The 17,593-nt window shown below is 45.3% G+C and overlaps 1 protein-coding gene across 2 annotated transcripts in view; it reads left to right on the top strand.

Annotated features, from left to right (window-relative positions):
* Window positions 1–736: 736 nt before the first annotated feature.
* TMCC2 (transmembrane and coiled-coil domain family 2) overlaps window positions 737–17,593 on the top strand; it is an 84,428-nt gene continuing 67,571 nt past the window's right edge. For both annotated transcript variants that reach the window (XM_030561562.1, XM_030561563.1), the window contains exons 1-2: window positions 737–896; window positions 1,226–1,459. In XM_030561562.1, coding sequence (XP_030417422.1) covers window positions 1,268–1,459 — 192 coding nt within the window. In that variant the 5' untranslated portion in view covers window positions 737–896; window positions 1,226–1,267. The remainder of the gene's footprint in view (window positions 897–1,225; window positions 1,460–17,593) is intronic.

Consider the following 17,593-nt stretch of genomic DNA (forward strand, 5'->3'; position numbering starts at 1 on the left):
GGCACAAGAAATTCCATGCAAGAAAAATTAAGAATTTCAGCCATCTCTTGAAATCAACCGTTGTGCCAAGGGTTTTCTTAGTTTTTCCTCTGTCGATGCAAGAAATGTAGGAGCTTGGCAAGCTCTGACTGTGCAATCCTTAAGTCTTTGTGTGTCCGCGCATGCAGGTACATGTGTCTTAGAAGGCAACCCCCCCCCCAAATCTCTCTTTTAAGGAAAATTAAGTTTACTAAGGTGCAACAATCAGAGGTGAAAAAAATAAATAAATAAAAGGGGAAGCTCTGGCCAGCAATCAGAGAATAGCCTGCTAGTGGGAGGAGTTTCCATGGCAATGAAGAGGTGACTCTTCCACTCCCGGTGCATCTGTCTAGCAGCCACCACCCGCAGAAGTAGGGCGAGGTGGGCTTCTTTCTAGGGTCCACATTCCAGGAGCTTGCACTGGCTTCCCTCCCGCCTCTGCAGCACCCTGCCAGCTGCCGCCTGCACTGCAAAGCCGCAGCCCGGTGCAGCACCATTCCCACTGACAGCTCCTGGGGACGCGGGTGGGGAGAGGGAGAGGTGGAGAGCTGCCGGCCAACCGAGCCTGAAACGGGCTCTGCGATACGCCCCTTCCAGGCGCCCCACTCGATCCGACAGCTCTGATTGGGTCGATACGGTTGTCCGTCAAGCTCCCAAACCGGCTAGGTGGATGGGGTAGGCTGAGCCTTTTTGCTCCTCCCGAGCTGGAGCAGCGGCAGCAGCTTTGCGGTGGGAAGCGGCTCCTGGGCAGGGGGCAGTAGGAGAGAAGCAGCAGATGTCAAGGCGGGGCTGGGGGAGAAGAGATGCACCCAAGGCACGAGGATCTGCAGCCATGCAAGGCTCCAGTATTTCGCCTCACTGGTTTTCTCTCCTGAACAGTGAGTAACAGAATTGGGGGTGGGGGGAGAGGAGGAAGGAAATGATTAATTGCATGAAACGTGCACCCTCGCAAAGCAAAAATACGGTCACTGCACCCCATGCCGCTGAATTAGAGGAGAAACTTTGGGGGTGGGTGGGTCAGACTCTCCGCTTCCCCTCCAGCCCATGCAATGAGTTTGGATAAAGGATTCTCCTCCCCAGCCCGTCTTTGGCCTGCCTTCCTCTCGCAGGTAAAGTGAACTTGTCCGGGCACTGACCAAGGCTCCTCTGGTTCCTCCCCACCCCCCTTTCCTGCTTTTCGTTTACATTTCTCTGCCATTCCTTCAAGAAGTGGAAGGGCAAAATCGCCCTCCCTCCCCATCTCGTCGGCATGAAGAGGTGCACATCGGATGAGTTGCAGCAGCCGGAGGACGACTGTGCTGGGGCTGAAGATGCCCCCAACCTGGCTGCCATGGATGCGAAACCTGGGGATTGCGCTTCTGCTCTGTCGGATTTGGGCACTGCTGCTTATCCAAACCCTGCTCCCCATTCTGTTCCCCGGAGCAAGCCTCCTGATTTAAAGGTAAGCCTCCCCAGCTGGTGTTACAGAGGGACTTGGGTTTTTCCTGTATGCAGCTGGAACCACACTTCCATTTAGTGATTCTTATGTGGCTTATTATTAACATGGGAACTTGTCATGTCAGTCAGAACTATTAAAGTAGAAAGTCATGATGTCAGTATTTTCTTCAAGGTCTCCCAGATTGTACCCATAGCTGTGTGCATTGGTATTGTGTGCGTTTTTAAGTCTGTTCACCAAAACTTTGATGATTAAAAAAAAAATAAAAAGGGAGCCTGATATTGAGTTCAGCTTTGTGGAGATTGTGATCTGCTGAGCAATGGGACTGGATAAAAGTCCTCTGGAAGGGTTTCCTACAGACTGGATAGTGCTTGCAAGAGACAGGATGGTGCAGTGGGTAGAGCAGCAGATTAGGACTCCTGAGACGTGGATTCTCTTCCTAGCTCTGCCACTGGTGTGGTGGGTGACCCTGGGCACATCACTTTGCTTTTCTGTGCCTCTGTTTTCCCTTCTGTAAAATGGGGAGATGGAGAGTTGCCTCTGCTGTAAAACACTTTGCAACCTACAGATAAGTGCTGTATAATAAGAGCTTGGTATTATTGTTGCAAGAGGATAAATTCTTTAAGCCAGGGACTGGCTCTAATATGCAGTTGTTTTAGCAGAAGGGGGCCTTGGTTTTGATTGTGGGTGCTCGAGGTGATGGTAAAGCTCTGGTTTATGGGACATGAAGAGCAAAGGGATAAGTGTTGTGAGTTTATAAATTGATGTTAGTCTTCTTTTAAGAGTCAGTGCTGAACAGTCATACACCAGCTTCTGATCACATTTACACTGGTGTAAGTTCAGAGAAACACCATTGATTTAGATGAGGTTATTCTGATGTAACAGATCAGAATCTGACTTTGTGCTGAACATGGTCGGAGGCTGTGGCTTAGGTGGGCCTTTCTTGAAGGATGAGGGAACGTGGTAGGGCCTGTGTTCTGCAGAAGAACTCAGCAGATGACATTAAATAAAACCCACAGCAGCAGGTACTGCACAGCTAAACTAGAGAACACACATCTTGTCTGCTTTGACTAAAGGGCAGCTGCAGTTAGAACAGGGACTAGGTAAAAAAAATGCCCCCTTCACACTCCCCAGGGGTGTTCAGGTCACACTTACATACTGGCACCAGTAGGTTTTTACTAGGACTGCAGAGCTGATACAGCTCTAGAAGAGAGAGCTGGGTTCTGTTTTGCCTTGCACATGCCCATTGGAGCTGCTGGCTAATCACTTTCTATTTGTCACAGGCAGTGATTCAAGAGGCAGAAAGGGCACTGGTGGAGGTCCCAGGGGGAGTTTACAGCACTGACATTTAGCCAAGTCCCCCTTTGATTTGAAATGTGAGCAGTACTGATCAGTAGTCATTGAAATAGGGGGATAAATAGGAAATCTGACTGACTATTTTTGCAGAGGCTAATATTCTGACGGTAACTGCACTTCAAAAATCTCCAGGCACTACGGTACATTTCACTGCATCTAAACCATGTTCTCATCTCTAGCTGATAAGTATTATAATGCATGCATTACTTTAACTTTAGTGCTTCTCATTGATCGGTTTCAATGTGCTTTACAAAGGTGTGCAAGTAGCTGTAAATGGGGAAACTGAGGCCCAGAATGCCATGATTTCATTGGCTCCAGGAGAGCTACACTGATTTATACCTGCTGATGATCTGGCCCGGAGAGTTTAAACAACTTGACCAAGTTCACACAGTGAACCATGAATGGTACCTAGGTGTCATGGCTTCCAGTCCAGTGCTCCATCCATCTGTGCCACAATGGCTGCCAGTTACCCAAAGGCAGATGTGAAATGAAAGTGTCCATTAGGTTGTTTAATGTTAGTTGTTGCATATGTGCTTTCTTGGAGTTGTGGAGCTCTCTGCTATTGGCTCTTTTCAGCGGCTGTTGTGCTTTAGGAGTTACGGAAATGACCTGCACCTGTTGCTACTGCCCTATAAACAGCAATGAATGAAGCTGTTAAGAGCTGTGTGTAAGACAGATGGCCAGAGCCCCCAGTGGTGTGCTTTTAGAAGCATGTTCACCTGGCATACAGCCTTACTCACCCTGAGCACTTCCAAAGTAGCTCTTGCTGGCTGTCTCCTTTGAGGGACACTTGGTCTTCTGCTTGTGTGGAGATTTGAGCAGCTCCATGCACACTTGATCCAACTGCTCAGCTGTTCTAATTGTGCCTGCATCGAATGGTGTTCATGCTGCAGGGCCAAAGGTGGGGTCAGAAAAATGTGAGGAGAAGGCAACATAGGGGGAGGGACCAGGGAAACAGTAGAGGCTGAAGTGGGGGGGGGGAGGACCCCCCTAAAGAGAGCAGTGGGAAAGCAGGCAAGAGAGGAGGGGATGGAGAATAGTTATGGGAGGTAAGAGGATGAGAGAATAGATCCAACAGGGAGAGACAGCAGGGCAAGCTGCCCCACACCATCCCTTGCTAGTTCATCTCATCCTGAACTGGAGCAGCCACTTATAAGGGTTGAGAGGGGAGATCAATCTCAATGGCTTATTTAGCCCTTGGCTCCTGTTCTGAGACTGCCGGCTATGCTAATTATGGTGGCTTTGTGCCGTGGACTGAGACCCGTCCCTCCGGATAATCTCAGAGGATACTGATCAGATGTTAACTTTTGGTCACCAGTGGTTTATGCTGTATTTGTGCTTGCAACCTGGAAACAAAAGGCTCCTTTCTGTTCTCGCCAGTCCCCTTACTTCTCTGGTCCCCCTCACTGAAAATGCATGGCAGATTTTCTTTTACAAGTATTAATCCAGTTCTTTTGGAATGAGCAAGCTTCCCATGACCAAAAAAAAAGTCCTGGCAAGAAGCAGAGCAGATGTGGGACACAATTCTGCTTAAAAATATGTTGGGTGGTAGATATTTCTGAGCTCTGCAGCAGAAAGGCTGAATCCATGCAAAATACTGCAAAAGAAAGCATTCAGGCCTTTTACTATAAGAGACAGTAGGCTGGGTGTCCTGTGGGGGCAGGGGGGAGATGTATCATAAAGGCATTTTACCCCTTCGATCTCATTCCTGCCTTTCCCCAGGCAGCTATGATCTGAGTATATTCTCTCTTTTGTCCCCCCGCTCCCAAATAATTGGATGAATTTGATGGCCACAGAAATCAGGGGCTGAATGTTTAAACCAGCCATGGTTTTGATCTAAAAAAACCACCATCTCAATCTTCATGGTCCCTACCTCTCCCCTTGGGTTTGACCTTGGAAGTTAAGAGCAGCTGGGAAGCTGAAGGCTTCATTCTGAGTTCCACTCCTCTCCTTGGGCCTGATCGCAAGCCCATGGAAGTCAGTGGAAAGCCTTTCATTGCTTTCAGTGAGCTCTAGAACAGGCCTCTTTTGCTCTGCTTCTGTGTGCGAAGGGAGCAGAAAGCAACCAGATCCCCTCTGCACATTTCCATGCTGCTGCAGGGGAGTTCTGCAGAGCCAGCGTAGGCAGATCCAGCACCACACCCCATCCTGGGGCAAGGGCAGCGGCCAGAGCATGCTGTGCTATGGCAGTCTCCGGCTGGTGGGGAGTCCTTTGGAAGCCATAGCCAGCTGGCATAGATTAGATCAGTCCCTGAGCTGGACACAGCTGAGGATCTGGGCATGAAGCTCACAGTGCGTGGGTGCAACTCCCAAGGGAATCAGAGGCAGCTCCCTGGCTGTAATGGAGGAGACAGTTTGGGCCTAGAGTGAGATCAGGATCAGACCCCTTGCAAACACAGCATCCAATCCAAAGCACATTGGAGTCAATGGAAAGACTTACAATGGCTTCTGTGGGCACTGGATCAGGTCCGTGGAGCCAAACTCAGTTGGAACCTAGACTTTACTCAGGAAAATGCTCATTGGGGCCAAACCCTGAACTCCATACTCAGCTTTTACTCTTGCTCTTTTATGCCTTATTCATGTGGGTCTGTGTTTTTGCAACCTGCAAAGGAACCTGCCAGGAGTCCCCCTCTTCCACATCCCCCTCCTAGAGAACCTTTCAAGGCCCCCCATTGCAGTTCCAGCCAGACACTATCGATGCTGTCAACCCATGGGTTGCCCAGAAGGGGAAGAGGAGACCACTTTTCCTTCCACCCCTCACAAAAGCCATTACCCCCACATATGTTGGAATTCGCTCCCTTGCATCAGCCACTTACATGCATTTTTTGGTTTCCAAGGACACCATGAAGGTAAGTCCCCACCAGTTACCTGAATGTCCTGTAGTCAAACAACCTGAACAGAAGCACCTTGGTCACTGGAATGGTCTGATTTATCAAATGCTGCTTGGCTCAAGGCACAGATCTTTCCAGTTCCCTCTGCCTCTTTCTCACGCACACAGAGGGGATTGTGCTGCATGACTCTGGCTAATGTCAACCACCATTTCAAAAGTGTGGGGGTGTGAGTAGGTTCTCTAACAATTCAAACTGCTTAGAGGCAAGAACTCCAGCAGTTAATAATAACGACAAATGACATTTTCCTTCCATATCATGTTTCAACCAAGGATCTCAAATCACTTTACAAGTGTTAAAGTATGCTTGCATTGCTTGGGGAGGTATGTCTGAATGGTGATCATAATCATTCCCATTTTACAGATGGGGCACTGAGACAGGAAGTGTCCTGCCTAAAGTCACACCGCAAGTCAGTGACAGAGCCAGGAGTAGAACCCAGGGGTCCTGACTCTCAGTTCCCTGCCATAAGCAACTGATCACACTCTAAATCAGTTGAAGTCTTGCTCACTGGGGGTGGGGAGGCATGGAACAGATTAACAGAGTGGCATACAAGTTCATTTCACAAGTCTGGTATATCTAGAGGTTCTGGGTCCAAATGTGAATTACATCACAAATGATGCATGGGTGGTCTCAGCCTAATGCAAGAGTACCTGCACTTGTGGTGCTGCAGTCTCTGCATGGGGAAGCCCTGTTTTCCTTTCCTTGCTCAGGATGGTGTTGCATTGACAGACTAGCAATTGGAGGAAGCTTGTACAGTGCGTCTCCATATCACCCTCTCGCTTTCATGAGGATTAACATTTCCATGCTTACATTGTTAAAAGCTTCTCTGGGGCTTGCTGGCGAAATGTATCTACATGCCTTACCTCGAAGGAAGCCCCAGGTTAACTGAACCTTCCACAGGATTCCAGATTTCTTGGGCTTAGCAGCATGCCCTTGTTCCTTCATGTTCTCCTTTTATGTACCCTACCTCACACAAGAGGAAATTCACCCCTGTGCAGTGAGCTGTCACAAAAACCTGGGCCACTGGAATCCCACTTGAGCCTTCCAGATTGCTGGGGTGGTGGTGCACAGTTCTTGGTCTGCACAGGGGAAAATTTCACCCACATGGTCAGGTTTAAAACCATGAATCTAATTTACACGTTATTTCCCCTGCTACTGCTCACTTTGAATGTCCCTTGCAGTGCAGGAAATCACCCTTGTCCATTAATAACATTCCATGGAAGTCAGTGTTCTTGAGAGGTCTAGTACATTCAACAGTAGAGGCTGCATTCGGCCATACAGCCAGGGCAATTGACCTGCTTAACCTAGGACAATGAAAATATAGGTACATTCAGCCTACACATATCTATGACATTCATCAGCATCCAAGCAGTTAAGCTGGCATTGCTTTCAACCCTCAGCGAAGAAAAAATTCTCTTAATTTCTTTGGAGTCAGTTCAGAAAACAGATACGTGACAGGAGAGGGTGAAATGCTTGTGTGTTGAGAGGAATTTCTTTCTTACGATACAGACTTAGCTGTTTTAATGCACAGGGCAGAAGAAGGGGACATGGCCAAAGTCTTAATTTATTTGCAGTCCTTCAAAATTTCACTCCAGATTTGGAGTTTCAGCAGGGTCACAGCATTATTGAAAATACAGGTGCCAAAGATTCTATTTTATATAGATTCTTATAGTGCGCTCATCACGGGAGTCTCAGCACCTTCCAGTAATGCACTGAGCAATGTAGTTTACATCCGTCACATTTGTTCTCTCATCCTCTTCCTTGGAGGAGGAATGTGCATACAGGCGTGTCTTGTTTTGGATAATATATGTGTATATACCTATTGCTATATATTATTGTTTAAGTCACTGCCATCTTTTTATTTTCCATTTAAGTGTGGTGCTGGTGAAAGAGAGCAGACTGCCAAGCACTGGCACCTGGCTTTCCAAAGGATAGGCAGGGCATAGGCAGCAGCAATATCTAATCAAATTTCCATGTGGAAACACTGCCACTGTGTCCAGTTGATCAGTGGTTCTGTTGGGGTTACCCATCCTCCAGCTAAAACCTGCAGGAGGGAACCAATTGAGCAACCACCAGGAGCTTAGAGACCATTTCAAGGATTTAATGGGGCCTGTTTGATTTTCCACAAGAGTTGCTAGCTATTCCTGTATTGGTCTGGTCCCTGACCTCTCAGGGTTAGAGGGGAGTTAATTGTCTATGGACATGCAATCTGAAATTGTCTTAAAAAGAATTAAGTCCTCTATTTGGGATGATATTTGCCCCTGTGAGAGCACCAGCTTCTGTATACCACTGAAGTCCCAACTGGGACAGGAGAGAGCAGCATGGCTCAATGGATAGATCACAGGCCTGGGAGTCAGAAAACCTGCATTCCGTTCCTAGCTCTGCCACAGATGTGATGTGGGAACCTGGGCAAGACCCTTCCCCTCTTTGGGCTTCAGGTTCCCTCATAACCTTTGGTTTTTTCTGTTTAGCTCTTTGGAAAAGGAAGCATCTCTCTCTGTGTCTATACAGTGCCTAGCACTTACATATCACTCTATGTGATATTCTTAATTTTATTAAATTAATAAAGTGGGACTTCCGTGGTGTATGAAGACTGCTTTGGCCACTGCAGCAGATCTTGAGAGAGAGATTTAGATATACAAAGGAATACACAACCATGAGGTTCAGATGACTGATAAGATATCTGAACTCCCAGCAGTTCCTTAGTATTGACAAAATTCCTGTTTCTTCCTTTGTCTGATAACATTTTAACAATTGGTTTTATCAGTGTGTAAATAGTTAACAGGTGAATAGGGTGAAGCACTAGTTTTAATCCAGAACTGTTTTCAAATAAGGCAAAAACCTTTGATTTAACCCTGCCGAAGCTAGTAACAATTCAGGCCCGATTCTCCTGTTGTATGCACACTAGTGTAAATCAGGAGTAGCTCCTGTGAAGTCAATAGAATCAAAACTAGTGTAAGTGAGAGGAGAATCAGGGCATTTGTATTGAAAAAAAGCCCAAAGCATGATTGGTAGATCTTTGAAACCCAGGAGATTTGTCATGGAGATTTGTATATTAGTCACTTTTTGAAACAGTGGATATTTTTTTTTTAAACCAAACAGATTGCCATGGATTTTTTGGACTTGATTTATAGATATTTTGGATGATATTCCTTTTAGCAAACGATATTTAACTTCAACATGAACATCTCAGAATCTTAATCCCTTTGTACAACAAAATGACTGAAGTCACCATAGTCTATAAACATTTATGATGGAGATTTGGCCACCCGTGGTCTCAGCCTATGTTGCAAACTTTAAGGGCTTTTGTTTTTGTTTGTTAAATTGGCTTATTCCACTTTCTGGACTAGCCGTCTGTAAAGTTAAGTTTTGAAAAACAAAAGCTGTTTTCTCTGACATATGAGCCCCAAGCATTTCCCAACCTACTGCTAAACAAGAATCTAGTAAACAATTTCTTTGTTATTTTCTATTCCTTTCAGATTAAAGTATATAGGGCCAAACCTTCAAGTCCTTACTGAGGCAAAACTCACTGGAAACAAGTGGAAGTTTTAACTGAGTAAAAACTGAATAAAAACCGAACAAGGACTCAAATATTTGGCTCACATGTATTCAAAAGCCAAATTTTTTACCTATTTTGGTCAATTTCCTTGTAGAATCATAGAATATCAGGGTTGGAAGGGACCTCAGGAGTTCATCTAGTCCAACCCCCCGCTCAAAGCAGGGCCAATTCCCAACTAAATCATCCCAGCAGGGCTTTGTCAAGCCTGACCTTAAAAGCCTCTAAGGAAGGAGATTCCACCACCTCCCTAGGTAACCATTCCAGTGCTTCACCACCCTCCTAGTGAAAAAGTTTTTCCTAATATCCAACCTAAACCTCCCCCACTGCAACTTGAGACCATTTCTTTAGATTCCTTTACTTTTACAAGACTTCAATGTAGCACTGAATCTGCCCCATCTAACACAGCAATACCATGATCCTGACTTCCTTTTCATGCAGATTTCCTTTAAATTCTCTTGAATATCCTGTGTGTAAAGCCTCTTGAAAATTTGGAGTGATGTAATCACCAGGATAAATTTTTTTAGGACAAGTTTTAGGCCAAAATGATTAGTTATGCTTAGAACCTACAGGGGAAAAAAACCACCCACAACCTATAGGTGAGGAGTGAAATCCTGTCTCATTGACATCAGTAGCAAAACTCTCATTGACCTCAATGGTAGGAGTTCACTCCAGATCCATACCTGATGTAAACTGGTTTAACTCCATTGAATCTTTATAGCTATGCCAGTGTATATCAGTGGAAGATATGGGCCTTGTGTATCCGGTGGAAACACTGATATATAACCTAGATAGACAGATGCTGTCAAAGTTATTTTTCGTTTATTATTATCTCCCTCCTTCCTCACCTCCTTTTATTTGTTACTTTTAAAGCATGCAAATTGATCATTGCTTTTCCCAGAGAGCTTCTAGAGGGCAAACAAAGAATCTAAATCTACATTCTATCCTGATGGTAAAAATCTGTGGGTTTGTGGTTATTATCTAATGCTGTCTCCGTTTCCATAGAGACTCTAAATAGAATAAACTTTAGATCACGATTTCCTGAAGTAGAGAGACAGCATAGCAGATTCGTTACATTTTTCTCAGGTAGAACCTAGGGGATATAATCTGTATTATGACTGGATAAAGAGAGGATTAGAGTTTTTGTCCTATGGTGTAATTGTAGTGGCTAGTGATGTTGTATCAGAGTGCTCTAGTTATCACCCTGGTTCCTTGTAAATATCAGAAGCAGAACCATAATGGACTTAGACACTGGTTTATAAACAGGTTGGCGGGTTTTGGGGGGGAGGGGTGGAGTTCTTTTTTTGGCCAGCCATGAAATATTGCAGTCATCTGCAAGTTCCTGTAGGTTTTGTATTTCAAACACAGCTGCCTTTCCAGAATTCAGTAGCTTTGCTGATTGACCACTTTGGCTAAAAGCATCTCTTAGTTCTGAGCCCCCATCACATCTTCTCTTCAGGCAGGAGAAAATGTGAGTGTAGACAAAAGTGATACATCAGTAGTCTTGGGGCAAAACCCTGGCCTCTCTAAAGTAACTAGTACGACTCCCATTGCTTCCACATGGTAAGGATTTCAGTCCTGCAACCTGAAGTGCTCAAACTAACCACAAAGCAGGGACAACACAAGTAATGACACAGCAGGCTTCCCTCACATTGTCCTGCCAACAAGCCTCAGGTCTTAATTGATATGGCGATACTGCCCTAGGGGCTGAGAGGATAATCTAGCTACCATAGCTCATTCAGCCCCCAGCCAATGAGAATGGTGGGGTGTGAGATAGGGTCATCTGTCCTACCAGGAGCTGGACTGAAAGCCACCAAGCCCATTTCACAGAGGCCTCTGAGCAGCCATCCAATGGCAACAACCTTCAATCACTAGCTGGATATGAATTGGAGGTAGGGTAACCAGACAGCAAATGTCAAAAATCGGGACAGAGGTGAAGGGGTAATAGAAGCTTATATAAGAAAGAGGCCCAAAAATCAGGACTGTCCCTATAAAATCAGGACATCTGGTCACCCTATGTGGAGGTTGAAGGCAATCAGCCAAATCCTGATCTCACTTAAACAGGTACAAATCTGGACATTACATTGTTTCCATTGGAGTCACTCTGGCTTTATACTAGTGTAACCAGGGAATTTTCTACACCTGAAAATTAGTCCAGAATAAGACAGGATGTGAATTTGAAGTGGTTTCTGAATCCACTTTGTGGAACAAGAGTGCCTTATTTGAAATTAAGAGCATCCACACGTGCAGTTAATTGGGAATAGCTCCCTTTGTCGGCAAACTTCAAGATCAGAATCTGGCCTGCTATATCCCATTACCAGTTCTTTTCTGTAGCCATTGCTAATGTTCAAGCAATGCATTACCAAACTGATACATCATGCAGAAAACCAAAAAACCAAGCTGGTGCCTTTTTTTTTTTTTAAATAATTCACATAGTGGCCACCCAACTAATCTGAGCACCTGTTTAAATCCCTGTAGCCTCTGGGCATGAATAAATTGGTGCACCATATGAGAAGAATGTCTTGGAGCAATCTTGTGCACAGTGTGATGAGCCTTTTGCAGTGTCCAGGGTGCTGGTCACCTCATCCAGCTGGACCACAAGCTGCAGTTTAATCCTACTAGGCATAGGCAATTGCAGTCTGCCTTTCCAGAAGAAAGTGGAAGATCACATTGGCAGAACTCCAGCCATTTAATTTCTGGAGCATGTTGATCAGGACAGGTGGTGCGTTGTCATGCATTGGCAACAAAGTTTAAAAAAACCAAAACTACTAGTAACCATAGTTTTCCTAGCTAAAGAAAAGGTTGGGCTTTTTATTTTTATATTCTTTTCCTTTATGTTACAATCATACAGTGAAGATTGCAGGGATTGCATGAATTTTTCAGAGAAAATTGTTAGCTGAGCTTACTTATTTTTGGGCCAGTTCCTGAGGTCCTTCCTTTGTTTTCAGTGCCTTACCTGGGGAAAGCTCACATTGGCTTCTACTGGAGTTTGTTGAGTAAGCAAGAAGTGAAAAAATACAGGCCAGGTACTCTTATTCATAGTGGGTAATGCTTTACTCCATAAGTATTACCATTGACTTCAGTGGAGCTACTCACAGGTTAAGATCCTTTTCAAGAGGGGCAAATACTCCACTGGTATAAATTGTCATAGCTCTATTGACTTCTGTGGGGCTAGGACAATTTACACTAGTGGAGGATCTGCCCTGAAATGAATAGAGGTATCACAAATAAGCACCTCCAGGGGTGGCTGATTGCCTTCAACAACAGTTTTGCCTGAGGAAGGCCTGAAGGAGTTGGTCTGTAATTTATAACATATCCTGCCTTGCAGTGGACATGGAGCAGTAGTAGTTGAGTTTTCTTCGCAAGCTTAGCCATGGTGTGACAAGATTCTGCCTGAAAAGTGGGTTTGCCAGCTGGGCTCCAGGAGGGGTGACTTAAACCCTAATACTGCAGTCCTGACATTGCATCCTTGTGCCTGCACGGGTGATCTTTGATTTCACTAGCACTTTGTAGGGACACAGAGGTTCTCCTATGCAGATCTGAGGGTAGGATCAGGGCCTTAGCTGGCAACCCTTCCAAAAGTTTTGTAGAGAAAACTCACATGTGTGTTTGATCATCAGAAATCATTAGGAAGAACAGGCTCATTAATTTTCTTGGGGCTTGTGTAAGAGTAAGAGTCCTTACAGGGCTGTGAGAAATTCGCATTGACTCTAAGATTTAGCTTTTTTTAAAAAGCTATTCCTATATATCCTAAACTGTTCTTTCCTTGTCATGGAGCAGATTCTCCTCTCCACTTCTTGGCTTGGCTAAAATACAGCCAAGTGGTCAAACTTTCCTCACTGCAATACCTATGAAACAGCCATGAAATCAGTGAGTTTGCATAGGTGAAACTGGAGACTTAGTGCCTCAGTCTTTGGAAGGGGCATTTAACAAGGTTGCTGCTTACTGAATAGTCCCTCAGTCAGAATTCCCTTTTCATCAGCCTCCCTCTCCAGGGCCCCTTACAGAGCAACCCCTACAACCTTTCTCATAAGTCCTACAACCCTATACTTGGGGCTGGTTTTGTGACCACAAACAGTTGAAAACATTTCCACCAATAAAGTCCAACACTGAAAACTAATGGATCACACTTACCTCCAGCTCTACACTGAGCTCTCCTTCCACAGCCTGTTCTTCACAGGATCAAAGCTCATCACTGTCTTTCCCTGAAACTTGACCTTATGGCTCTGTCTTCTCTTGCCAGCATCTCCCTTTTTCTGTTTGAGAAAGCAGACTATATATTGCCCTCCTCCAGTACACTCCTAATTGGAAGGGAGGGGAACCTTACCCCAGCCTTCATTACAAGGCTGCTGATCCCAGGCCCTTAAAGGAACAGTGTGCCTGGGTTTTTCCCCCATCCAACTCCTAATTCCCCAGAACCGCTTCCTCTCTTCCACTGCCAGACCATTTCCCAGGTCTTTGTTCATTTCAGCTCACTGGAATGGGGCCTGCTGGGCCCCTCTACTCTGAAAGGGCCAGTGCACCTCACCACAGGCAGTATGCACAAACCCAGAGTGGGAACCTCAGTGGGGCTTTACAGAGCAGCCACTGTCTTACACATTGAGCAGAAATAAACCACGACCTTATACCTGAGTGTAGGGCTGGGATCTTGGGACTGTGGCGTTCTAATCCCAGCTCTGATCCTTATGCCCTTCTCCATCTTGCTCGTCCTTTGTGAAATGGGATTAATGATTCAGAGATGCACACTGAGGCTTACTTAGGAGAGCTTCATAAGGCACCGGGTAAGTGCCAGCTGTTAGTATTACTGAGCACTGAACCACCTTGACTAGTCTTTTGTGCACTCCAGCTCTAGTGAAAGTGCAGGAACAGATGTTTTGTGGAGCCACAGAGCTGTGATGCTAACAAGAAGTGAATGTCATATGGGAGCCATTCACAGCTGAGCGGAGTGGAGCTGCGACTCACTGTGTGTCTTTGTCATCTCATAGACTCATAGACTCATAGGTCAGAAGGGACCAATCTGATCATCTAGTCTGACCTCCTGCACAAGGCAGGCCACAGAACCCCACCCATCCAATTTTATAACAACCCCTATCCCAGGACCGAGTTATTGAAATCCTCAAAATTGGTTTGAAGACCTCAAGCTGCAGAGAAACCACCAGCAAGCGACCCGTGCCCCACGCTGCAGGGGAAGGCGAAAAACCTCCAGGGCCCCTGCCAATCCGCCCTGGAGGAAAATTCCTTCCCGACCCCAAATATCGCGATCAGCTAAACCCTGAGCATGTGGGCAAGACTCACCAGCCAGCACCCAAGAAGGAATTCTCCGCAGTAACTCAGTTCCCATTCCATCCAACATCTCCCCGCAGACCATTGAGCAGACCTATCTGGTGGTAATCCAAGATCAATTGCCCAAATTATCAATCCTATCATAACATCCCCTCCATGTAATTATCAAGCTTTGTCTTAAAGCCAGGAAAGTCTTTTGCCCCCACTACTTCCCTCGGAAGGCTGTTCCAGAACTTCACTCCCCTAATGGTTAGAAACCTTCGTCTAATTTCAAGTCTAAACTTCCTAATATCCAGTTTATACCCATTCGTCCTCGTGCCTACATTAGTACTAAACTTAAATAATTCCTCTCCCTCCCTAACGTTAACCCCCCTGATATATTTGTATAGAGCAAGCATATCCCCCCACAGCCTTCTTTTGGCCAGGCTAAACAAGCCAAGCTCTTTGACTCTCCTTTCATAAGGCAGTTTTTCCATTCCTCGGATCATCCTTGTAGCCCGTCTCTGAACCTGTTCCAGTTTGAATTCATCCTTCTTGAACATGGGACACCAGAACTGCACACAGTATTCCAGATGGGGTCTCACCAATGCCTTGTATAACGGTACTAACACCTCCTTATCCTTGCAGGAAATACCCCGCCTGATGCATCCCAAAATCGCATTTGCTTTTTTAACAGCCGTATCACATTGGCGACTCATAGTCATCCTGCTATCAACCAGTACCCCAAGGTCCTTCTCCTCTTCCGTCGCTTCCAACTGATGCGCCCCCAACGTATATCCAAAATTCTTATTATTAATTCCTAAATGCATAACCTTGCACTTTTCACTATTGTATTTCATCCTATTTCTATTACTCCAGTTTACAAGGTGGTTCAGATCTTCCTGAATAGTATCCCTGTCCTTCTCTGTGTTAGCAATACCCCCCAGCTTCGTGTCATCCGCAAACTTTATTAGCACATTCCCGCTCTTTGTGCCAAGGTCAGTAATAAAAAGGTTAAATAAGATCGGTCCCAAAACCGATCCTTGAGGGACTCCACTAGTGACCTCCTTCCAGCCTGACAATTCACCTTTCAGTACGACCCTCTGGAGTCTCCCCTTTAACCAGTTCCTTATCCACCTTACAACTTTCATATTCATTCCCATCTTTTCCAATTTGACTAACAGTTCCCCGTGCGGAACCGTGTCGAACGCCTTACTGAAATCTAGGTAAATTATATCTACCGCATTTCCTTTATCTAAGTAATCCGTCATCTTCTCAAAGAAGGAGATCAGATTGATTTGACACGATCTACCTTTACTAAATCCGTGTTGCAATTCGTCCCAATTACCATTGACCTCTATGTCCTTAACTACTTTCTCCCTTAAAATTTTTTCCAAAACCTTGCATACTACAGACGTCAAGCTAACAGGCCTATAATTACCCGGATCACTTTTATTCCCTTTCTTAAAAATAGGAACTACATTAGCAATCCTCCAGTCATACGGCACAACCCCCGAGTTTATCGATTGCTTAAAAATTCTCGCTAACGGGCTCGGAATTTCACGCGCCAGTTCCTTTAATATCCTCGGATGGAGATTGTCCGGGCCCTCCGACTTCGTCCCATTGAACTGTTCAAGTACGGCCTCTACCTTAGTTGCGGTAATATCCACTTCCATATCCACATTCCCGTTTATCATCCCTCCATCATCGCAAGGTTCCTCACTAGTCTTATTAAAAACTGAAGCAAAGTACTTGTTTAGATGTTGGGCCATGCCTAGGTTATCCTTAACCTCCATTCCATCCTCAGTATATAGCGGCCCCACTTCTTCTTTCTTTGTTTTCTTCTTATTTATGTGGCTGTAGAACCTTTTACTATTGGTTTTGATTCCCTTTGCAAGGTCCAGTTCAATGCGGCTTTTAGCCTTCCTCACTTTATCCCTACATGTTCTGACCTCATCAAGGTAGCTTTCCTTACTGATCCTGCCTTTCTTCCACTCCCTGTAAGCTTTCTGCTTTTGTCTAATCCCCTCTCTGAGTTGCTTGCTCATCCAGTTTGGCCTACAACTCCTGCCCATGTTTTTTTTCCCCTTTCTTGGGATGCAGGCTTCTGACAGTCTCCGCAGCTGCGACCTAAAGTAATTCCAGGCCTCCTCCGCATTTAAATCCACTAATTCCTCCGTCCAATCCACTTCTCTAACTAATTTCCTTAACTCTTTAAAATTAGCCCTCGAGAAGTCAAAAACCCTAATCCCAGATCTACATTTGTTTATCCTTCCATCTAGTTTGAACTGAATCAGCTCATGATCACTCGAACCAAGGTTGTCCCCTACCACCATTTCTTCTACGAGGTCCTCACTGCTCACCAACACCAAATCTAAAATGGCATCTCCTCTCGTAGGTACTTCAACTACTTGATGAAGAAATCCATCCGCTATCACATCCAGAAAAATCTGACCCCTATTATTCTTGCAAGTACTCGTCCTCCAGTCTATATCCGGGAAGTTGAAGTCCCCCATAATCACACATTTCCCCTTTGTGTTTACTTCATTAAAGACATTAAAGAGGTCTCTGTCCATATCCCAATCAGATCCCGGCGGTCTGTAGCACACGCCAAGCACTATCTCAGGGGAAGCTCTAGTTGCTTTTTTACCCAGTGTGATTTTTGCCCAGACAGACTCTGTCTTATCCATTCCATCGCTTCTTATTTCGCTACAGTTAATTTCATCATTGATGTACAAGGCTATTCCACCACCTTTGCCTTTCTTCCTGTCTTTTCTAAACAGCACATAGCCTTCAATAACCGTGCTCCAGTCATGAGTACTATTCCACCAGGTTTCAGTTATCCCTATAATATCCGGTTTCACTTCCTGCACCAGTAACTCCAGTTCCTCCATCTTGTTACCTAGGCTCCTCGCATTAGTGTACAGACCTTTTAATTTTTGGCGTTTGGCGTCAGTGACATTCTTTCCCCCGTCGTGCAGAGACCTTTTACCACCAGCATCACCCGTTACTCTGGTTTCTACTCCACTATTCCTCCTTGGATCAAATCTTGAGACTGCAAGGGTATCCCCTCTCACT

This window comes from Gopherus evgoodei, chromosome 4 (assembly GCF_007399415.2).
Source record: "Gopherus evgoodei ecotype Sinaloan lineage chromosome 4, rGopEvg1_v1.p, whole genome shotgun sequence".
Taxonomy (NCBI): Eukaryota; Metazoa; Chordata; order Testudines; family Testudinidae; genus Gopherus; species Gopherus evgoodei.